Below are 9,689 nucleotides of genomic sequence, written 5' to 3'. Positions count from 1 at the left end.
TGGAGATTTTGGAATCCACTTTTGATGCACTTTATTCTCTTAGGGGTGACATCGGTTCTTGGGTCTTTGATCTAGATAATTATAAAACCGTGCATTTGTTAAAGTGCCATTTGTGTTACCTACTGGGTTGTCTAGATTTCCATTGTCAGCATCTTCTTGAAGCTCCAAGTGTTCTACAAAGTCATAGAACTTGTCTTCTTCTTCATCCTCTGATTCACGATATTCCTTTGTTTAATATTCAGCTTGAGAACCTGTTGATGCTTGGTTCTCTTCATTTTCCTAGATCACACTCACTACAAAGTATGAAACAACATCATAGCCATCTTTATCATAGAACTTTGTTGTTGGAACGTCTTCAATACTGCACACATCCAAAGTGGCCAAGATGTGTCCCCATTCAAGTGGCTTTAATGCTTCTTCACAAAATGGTTCTGGGATATAACCTTTATCTTTGGTCGCCCTTTCTAGGATACATTTCTCTCGCTTTAAGTTTCCACATTGCAAAGCTCCACATGTCCATAGTTCTTTATGCTTACCTAACTATGCTAGAAGTGTTAATCCTGCTATAGTAGCGGAATCAAACTCCTTCGCAGGGGTTCTCGTCATGTCCTTGTAACTATGGTCCTTGTAACTATGGTTCTCATCATGTCCTTGTAACTATGGTCCTTCAAGTTTATCTTTGTTGTGGTTTCCATATGTCTCAGGTAGATATGGTCATAACCCCAATCATAGACCATTTTCAGTCGTCGCATGAATGGTCTTCCTAGAACGATATCATAGTTGTTCTTCTTGCCAAAGTCAACAATAGCAAGGGTGTGCTCATACTCAATGCCACAAGAAGTAACAACTAATTTTTCTAACAATCTTATGTGCCTTTTTGTGTGTCCGTCTACAAGCTGCAGTTTCATCCTAGTAGCCCTCACTATTGGTTTTTCACATTTTTTCCAGATCTCTTTGTTGCAATGGCAACACCGACTCCACTGTCAAGGATTGCCATGGTTTTACACCTTGGAATTCCACAGGAAGAGTGGTGTTCCCATCTTCTCCCTCATAGTACTCGTTTACCTTGTATAATGGCACTAGCCTAGTGTTTAATTGAGGCATTTCCAGCTCTTTGATCCCTTCTTCAATTTGAGTCATTAGTTTTTTAACATCAAATTTCTATAGGCATTTTCACACGGTAGTCCACATATTTGGTCTTATTCTAAGAAACTCGGATAACATTATCGTAGGTGACTGGTGTCGACAAAATGTCTATTAGCCCTTTTGAATCGATGACCTTGTTGGAAGACAATCTCTGTGATGGGACTGTAATAACATCTGACTTGGCCTTGTGCTCTCTCGTAGAGGAGGATAGTGTTCTTAGTGAATGGGGTTGATTGTCTATAGAGTGTACAGATCCCTTGTCTCCCCAATATGATTGCACTTTTAGATTCATTTGAGATCCAATCTCAATTTCCTCTATTGGTGAAAGAGAAACTCCTCTTCCATCACCCGTCTGGTTTACTCGTCTTCTTAGCTCACTCGCTTCTTTGGCCTCTCTGACTTGTTTCCACAATTTTTCAAGAACATCTATTTCTTTACAACTCTCAGCTATAGCTATCTGAAATACCTTGGAAGAGTTATCCGTGGTATTCAACACTATCCTTGGCTCTGATGTTGGGTCCTTGAGCTTTGGTCCATGTTTGTGACTGGAATTTAGCTCTTTTTGTTCTTGGTTTGGTGGGATTATTGGCATAGGTGGGACAAGCATCATACCCTCAGGTTTTCCAACTGGTGGTTCTAGTAAAGCTTGGGCTGTTTGAATCATTTTTTAACACTTTTCAAGCCTTTCCTTTTTCAGTTCCACATATAGATATGTCATCCACCCTTGTTCTTGGGTTTTGTTGTTTATGATTTGTGTGAGGAGGGCATCTTATGGATCATTAACCTTCTTGACCAATATTGATCCTCCTGAACTAGCACTTCTTGGTTTTCTTTCCATCGATGGTTCTTCTGGAGGTTGAGACATCTGCTTAAGAGAAGGTGCAACCGCTTCCTCATGTTGTCTTATCTTCTCTTTAGCTTGGGTAAGCTCCTCAACTAGGGATTTATGCTCTTGTTCCCTACATGCTTTCATCCTAGCCTTTCTATTTTTCCAACTATTCTGTTTCCTCTTGGTTTTGTGACTAGGTGCATCGGTCTTTGGTTCATCCATCTCTGGACTTGCGTCAGTTTCTGTTTTCTCTTTTGATGGGTTCTCATCAGCTTCCTTTTGATCTTGTGCTCTCGTGACTACTTGAATTGGTACGACGTTTTTGTTTTGCAAGCTACTTGGTAGCTAAACCATTCTTGAGACATTTGTTGTGATTTTTTTGACTCGGTTAGGGTTTTTTGGACACAGTCGACGATCACGTGAATGACTCCACAATCAAGACAATAGGAATTTACTTATGTGATCTCCGTATGAGATAATAGGGTTTTTTGGACAATCAAGGATCACATGAATGACTCCACAATCAAGACAATAGTCATTTACTTATGTGATCTCCTGTCTGAGGATATTATTTGACCAAGTGGTTGTCACAGCTTTTGTGACAATCTATCTCTAATCGAAGAGCTTCTTCATGCAATTCCTCTTGGCTGTAAAGTGGCTTTAACCTAGCTAAGCCCCTATTAAAAAACAATGAACCTCAATGTCCTTTCATCCATCTCATACCTTCTTTCTTCAAGTCGAAACGCAAGAGGTGGAGGTTGTATCGATGGAAAGGGGGAAGTGGGAAAACCACCAGCACATAAACTCGATGTCTCTATATAGCTCAGTGATCTCACAGCACCCCTATCCCCTAGCAAACACACAACATGATACGCAATCTGCAAACAATTACTGTCCAAGCCTGATCCCGCCCAACCCTGACTAGATAGATCCGATTGCAAAGTAGGTTCAGATAGCCTCCATCTATAACATTGTAGAGCAACATGTGACATATAGGCAGTCCAATAACAATCGACACTCAAATTCCTATCCAATCATTCACATACCCCCGTTTATCTTCAAGCTTGCAGCCTTATACACATCAACATCCATATAGAAAGCACATATACACCATCGCCTTTGGAGATACACATATACTAGACCAATAGATAACAGAAAGAAAGGATTGATAACTTCGTGGATAGATGTAACCAATATCAGGTAGACAAAAACTTCCAAAGAGGGTGTACAATGATGGATCCTCATACAGACCACCATCCTAGTTTGATTGCTTGGCTCACTTTTTGGTGGCTCATAACAATACACCTTAGCTCCCACAGGCTGCTCTCGACCTTCCTTTCTTTTCACATGCCGTCTCAATAGATGGCGCACCCTGTGATATGGCCGCCCCTTCAGGCCCTCTCGCGTTCTCCTCCTCTGCAGCCCACTTCTCAAGGTGGTCCTCTAGCGGCCCTTCTCAGGCCCTCCCCTTGTCCTAGCTCTCGACCATGCCACCTCCACACTGCAGCGCTGCTCTACTCACGCCACCCTTCCTGCCCCGTCGCCTTGGCGATTCCCATGCAACCTCCGGCTCCTCCTTTAATCACGCTGCCCTGCAACACCTTCCTCTACGGAGCTCCTTCACCCCCAGCTGCCTCACTCTTCCCCGCTTCAAGCCATAACTGCAGCCCGCCCTTTGGCAACTCTCACACCTATGGTCGGCCACCCTCTTCACTGGCGGCTCCTCCAGGCTACTGCCTTTGCAGCCATGCCAACACCACACAGGCTCTCGGCCTTGCTGTGCAAGGAGGTCGCCCCCCTTTGGCCAATAGCGACCTCGCTATTGGTCGCCTTCCCTTCTGCAAGAACTGACTTGACTCCCTCCTTCACGTCTGCCTTTGTATCCCCGGCATCCCTTTCTATCCTTCTCGTCCTCATGCATGCCCAAGTGGTGGCTTCTCCTCATGCAACCCATCCAGGTGGCTGCCCTTCCCCTGCATAGCGAGCTCGTCGGCTGCAGTCGACAGAAATATGTTTTTCTTTTATTATTTTAAAGTAAAGCTTTTGGGCTTGACCCCCATGCACACGCCGCAATCGTCGTCTTCGATTGTCGATCAAGAAAACCTCCATCGGGACATCCCTTTGCATAGCCTTGACTTCTCAGGTCCCATTGTCTCATAAAACACCTTAATGTGGCTCACCGCTCCGGGAAGCACACAGCCGTTATGAGGACCAACGAACTGTGCCGCAATCTGATAGAACTCTTTTCGGACAATGTATCCCGGATGAAAAGCATCACACCGAGAATGGCCTGGCTACCATGGCCGTTGACAAACTGGAGCCGAGCTACTAGCCCTCGACTTTTAAGAATTCAAAGAGGTTCGAAACCGTCGGAATGGTGCCCTCATTTTGCAACATTATAGCATGAACGGATAGAGGTACCCATCAATCATCTCAATACCTTTGAGCCTCTTGATCAATGGTGTCGAAAGCCATTTGAGCCCTGCCATATGCCATATCTGACATACACATCCTGGCCAGTAGTGTGTCCTGCAGACATCCCGCACAAAATCCCATATCACAAACTTGATGGTACTTGCATCCAGCATTCCTTGTCCCATTTCCAAGCTTGTGATATCTATACTTGCTCCTGCCTTCTGCAATAGCAAAAACCCTCACAAATCCTGCTAGCAAATGCTCCATCCTGATGTACCTGGCCCCTAGCACCATCAAATACCTGCTCAAGGTCTTTGCCATTTGCCTGCAAACTGGCATGACTCGACTTCCTGTACTTCCATAGATCGACATAGTTTGGCTGTACTATCATTGCCCACCCCCTCGTTGAGCATTCATGCTCAACCATAGTATTATTTAGGTAAAATAAGTCTGTATAGAGAGAATGATATAACATAGAGCTATAGACTGCATAAGAAAAATGATAGTGGCTATATAGATAGGATATATATAGAGAGAAAGGTGTCTACTATTGCATCACCCTCCAAGGTCAAATGGAAAGATCACAGCTTCCCCAATCATAGTGTAGGCTCCACCTGGATAAAAAAACAGAGCACTGGCCGTGGCCATCCACCTGTAAAGCATGTATCTTCAAGTCTTCCTTTGCACCTGTAGGCCAATAGACAGGCCATCCTTCCAGCTCTTCATAGCATCAAGCTTCATCACCCTAAATCCATAATCCTTCATGCCAACCATAAGCATGCTTTTGCTCACTTGAAGAACCTGTACCATAAACTGCTATCATACCATCCGCTATAGAACCATCTATATTATCATTTCCATCACATGAGCATTGAAACTTGCATAGTACTCCTTGCAAAACAAAGTGCAACAACATAGCTATCAAAAGCATAGCATGAAGCAACAATACCCTACCATTTGCCTCCACCTGCTGCATAGCCAAGCAAACCTGATCCCTTTGCATACCTGCATCCAAACCCTCTGTAAATGGCTCTAAGGCTAACTTTTCATACTCGAGAACATGACCTGCTAGAGCGACAACCTGTTCCAATACCTCATCACCTACAAGGCTGGCGGCACCTTCCTCTTTGCATGGAGCCTCGCTCTCATAGGCTGCACCTATACCAGTTTCCATAGAGTCATCTGCCGGAGCTAACTCTCCACGGCTACACACCAACTCCAAAACTTCAAATCACACCTCAACATGCTCACCAAGGCAAGGTTGCCCCACCCCCTGCATAGAAAAATCAACTTGATCTACCACTGTTTCTGCTTCTAGCTCCTGCAAGTCATTCTCAAACAACTGCTCTCCAATCAAACTGGATGCACAATCCAACCATATCGCTTCCTCCAATAGGGACTCACCATCACACGACACAAGAGATGGCTGCTCAGCTGGCAGATTCACACAAGACATTTCCACACTTGCACTATGCTTCTCCTCGACCTTCAAATGGCTGGCAGGCAACTCACATACATCTTTTTCCACTTCATCTACATGAAAAACATTATAAGTTTTGTATCTAGAAGTCATGGACTCCGTCTCCCACATGCTATCTGTGTCCAAACTACTGTTGGAGCTATGAGAACTGTCGGACTCCTCTTTTGCACTTGTCAATTCTTGGACCACTACTGCCTTCCTCATAATTGCCAGCTCTGGAACTGGCATCTCTTCTTGAAAAACCTTTACGGCCTCACTCTCTTGAGGAAGAAAACTAGTTGGCACTCTGAATATACCCCTCTGTATCGTTTGAGACCTGGTTGGCACTTCTTCTACCTCTTCTAGCCTAACATTAGCGTCATGTGCTTTGATCACATTCATATCAAAAAATGAGGAGCTTTTACCTCTTGATGCTCTCTAATCTGTCTAGGCCTGGGTCCACTGGCTGCCATGATGGTAGACTGTAGTAATCCTGTCTCCATCTTCTTCTTCATCTTTCGGCTCTTTGCTCTGGCAACTCGGACAGCCTCATCAAAGGTCCTTGGATCTTCATACTCCACCCTCTCACCAACATAGGGATGTAAGCAAGATAGAAACCTTTCGAGCTTCAAATATCCTGCATTGGTTGCTTGGGTAGCAACCACCAAATCCCCCCAATAAGCTTCAAATTTATCAACAAAAGCATCAAAATTTGCACTTACGTCCTGCTGCAAGCCTTTGATCTTCACATCTGCCTCCGAAGCCGACACCACCTTTCTATACCTTTGTAGAAATTGCTCGCGAAATCCGATCCAGTTCTGCTTGTGCAAATCTTCTAAGCCATCAAACCAAACTTTTGCTTTACCTCGCAACACCAAAGGTAGAGTTTGGAGCTTTGCTTCATCAGCTGGCATCTGCAATACTGTCAGCATAAACAACTCAAAATCGGCAAGCCAATCATCTGCATCCTCATCTCCTTTGAACACTGGCCCAAACTCCTGCTTCATCTTGACTCACGAACACTTGGTCAGGAAGCAATCAGTGGATCCTCAATGGGGGCACCACAAGATGAAAAGGGGGAAGTGGGAAAACCACCAGCACATAAACTCGATGCCTCTATATAGCTCAGTGATCTCACAACACCCCTATCCCCTAGCAAACACACAACATGATACGCAATCTGCAAACAATTACTGTCCAAGCCCGATCCCAACCAACCCTGACTAGATAGATCTGATTGCAAAGTAGGTTCAGATAGCCTCCATCTATAACATTGTAGAGCAACATGTGACATATAGGCAGTCCAATAACAATCGACACTCAAATTCCTATCCAATCCTTCACATAACCCCGTTTATCTTCAAGCTTGCAGACTTATACACATCAACATCCATATAAAAAGCACATATACACCATCGCCTTTGGAGATACACATATACTAGACCAATAGATAACAGAGAAAGAAAAACTTCGTGGATAGATGTAACCAATATCAGGTAGACAAAAACTTCCAAAGAGGGTGTACAATGATGGATCCTCATACAGACCACCATCCTAGTTTGATTGCTTGGCTAGCTTTCTGGTGGCTCATAACAATACACACTAGCTCCCACAGGCTGCTCTCAACCTTCCTTTCTTTTCACATGCCGTCTCAATAGATGGTGCACCCTGTGATATGGCCGCCCCTTCAGGCCCTCTCGTTCTCCTCCTATGCAGCCCACTCCTCAAGGTGGTCCTCTGGCGGCCCTTCTCAGGCCCTCCCCTTGTCCTGGCTCTCGACCATGCCACCTCCACACTGCAGTGCTGCTCTACTCACACCACCCTTCCTGCCCTGTCACCTTGGCGAGTCCCATGCAACCTCCAGCTCCTCCTTTAATCACGCTCCCCTGCAGCACCTTCCTCTGCAGAGCTCCTTCACCCCCAATTGCCTCATGCTTCCCCGATTCAAGCCATAACTGCAGCCCGCCCTTTGGCAACTCTCACACCTATGGTCGGCCACCCTCTTCACTGTCGGCTCCTCCAGGCTACTGCCTTTGTAGTGGCTCACCGCTCCGGGAAGCACACAGCCGTTATGAGGCAATGAACTGTGCCGCAATCTGATAGAACTCTTTTCGGACAACATATCTCGGATGAAAAGCATCACACCGAGAATGGCCTGGCTACCATGGCCGTTCAAACTAGAGCCGACGAGCTACTAGCCTTGACTTTCAAGAATTCAAAGAGGTTCGAAACCGTCAGAATGGTGCCCTCATTTTGCAACATTATAGCATGAACTGACAGAGGTACCCATCAATCTTCTCAATACCTTTGAGCCTCCCGATCAATGGTGTCGAAAGCCATTCGAGCCCTGCCATATGCCAGTAGTGTGTCCTGCAGACCTCCCGCACAAAATCCCATATCGCAAACTTGATGGTACCTGCATCCAGCATTCCTTGTCCCATTTCCAAGCTTGTGATATCTATACTTGCTCCTACCTCCTGCAATAGCAAAAACCCTCACAGCTCTTGCTAGCAAATGCTCCATCCCAATGTATCGGGCCCCTAGCACCATCAAATACCTGCTCAAGGTCTTTGCCATTTGCCTGCAAACTACCATGCCTCGACTTCCTGCACTTCCATAGATCAACACAGTTTGGCTGTACCACCGGCCTCCCCACTCCTCCATGTGTTTCTCTCATCTTTTACTCGCTTCAAAGGGCAGTACCCACTTTGGTTGTTGTAATATATTGTAATTGGTACTAATGCTTGTTTATTAGTTGCTTCCATCATCAATGTGTATCTCATGTCCACATGCATTGTAGTGCCTGGCTGAAGGTTGTTGTCCTAGGGCAGGTTGTGTCCTTGAAACTCCTATTGGACCTGGCGCATTCCGAATAACGTATCTAGGTGGAGTAGGTGCTACTAGAATAGGTTGTACATACCTCTAGACTTTACAAGAGGAGTTAGCCTCTTGACCGTTTTGTTAATAAACTTTTCTTGATCAATAGGTGCCGTTGGTTTTGCAGTGGACTCACTCATCTATGAATCACTGTGCTAAGAGGACAAGTCATCCTCTTGACTGTTACAATCCTTTTCTCTATATTACTAACAATTATCCACCAGATAAAGAGCTTCTCTGATCAATTTGTTTAGCATCAATCTCCTTATCATGTGCAGATACTTTTGAAGACCCGCATGTCCCATTACCTGGATAAAGATCAACATTAATCGTGCATGTGTAGGGAGTTCTGCTCTCAAATAGAACCTGATATATCTCTTGAGCCATAATGCCACTTTGTGTACTGATTCACCCTCTTTCAACTTGAATTTGTGAAATTGTATTGTGAGCTATGCCTTTCTGCAAGAATTCTTTGATAAATTCCTCAAACAACTCATCTTTCTACTAAGTCAAGCCATGTCACCATGTCATCTCCGAGAGTTACTCCCAATTCCACAAACTATGTTACAAAATCCAAAAATTCCTCTGCTCTAATTATTCTTCTGAGAGCTGCTACGTGATCTCTTGGATATTTATCTCCGAAGTATTTCTTGTTTATCCATTTTTGGACTTGGGACAGTCTAACTCACTGATTGTCTACAAGGCTAATCATAGACTCTCCCAATCCTTCTCTCGCTTCAGGCCTTCTACTATGCCTAGGTTCTTCTTCAAAGGGATCGATTGGTCATTCTCTTTGAGATGGGTCCATTAGAGAAATTCACTTGAGGAGGCATGTCTGTCAACTCTGTGATCATTTCATCTCTCATTATCGCTCTAGAAGGGAATCGAGGTGGCTCCCTTTTTGGAATTCTCATAGGAATTCTCGTGTTTGGTGGGGGTATCTGTGGTCCTTCATTGACCAAA

The 9,689-nt window shown here is 44.7% G+C and overlaps 3 protein-coding genes and 1 pseudogene across 3 annotated transcripts; 2 read left to right on the top strand and 2 right to left on the bottom strand.

Annotated features, from left to right (window-relative positions):
* Positions 1 to 2,905: 2,905 nt before the first annotated feature.
* On the top strand, positions 2,906 to 3,854 carry LOC147427180 (uncharacterized). The gene has a single exon (XM_086498598.1). The coding sequence runs from the start codon at positions 3,338 to 3,340 to the stop codon at positions 3,824 to 3,826; it is 489 nt and encodes a 162-aa protein (XP_086354724.1). The 5' UTR covers positions 2,906 to 3,337; the 3' UTR covers positions 3,827 to 3,854.
* A 1,281-nt stretch (positions 3,855 to 5,135) lies between these two features.
* On the bottom strand, positions 5,136 to 5,669 carry LOC147427179 (uncharacterized; annotated as a pseudogene).
* A 578-nt stretch (positions 5,670 to 6,247) lies between these two features.
* Positions 6,248 to 6,856, bottom strand: LOC147427178 (uncharacterized). Its single transcript, XM_086498276.1, has one exon. The coding sequence runs from the start codon at positions 6,854 to 6,856 to the stop codon at positions 6,248 to 6,250; it is 609 nt and encodes a 202-aa protein (XP_086354402.1).
* Positions 6,857 to 7,358: 502 nt separating this feature from the next.
* LOC147427177 (uncharacterized) lies at positions 7,359 to 7,949 on the top strand. The gene has a single exon (XM_086499217.1). The coding sequence runs from the start codon at positions 7,560 to 7,562 to the stop codon at positions 7,947 to 7,949; it is 390 nt and encodes a 129-aa protein (XP_086355343.1). The 5' UTR covers positions 7,359 to 7,559.
* The last annotated feature ends 1,740 nt before the right edge of the window (positions 7,950 to 9,689 follow it).

Source organism: Adiantum capillus-veneris, chromosome 24 (assembly GCF_014529385.1).
Source record: "Adiantum capillus-veneris isolate H3 chromosome 24, ASM1452938v2, whole genome shotgun sequence".
Classification (NCBI taxonomy): Eukaryota; Viridiplantae; Streptophyta; class Polypodiopsida; order Polypodiales; family Pteridaceae; genus Adiantum; species Adiantum capillus-veneris.
This window is presented reverse-complemented; position numbering and strand designations above follow the sequence as displayed.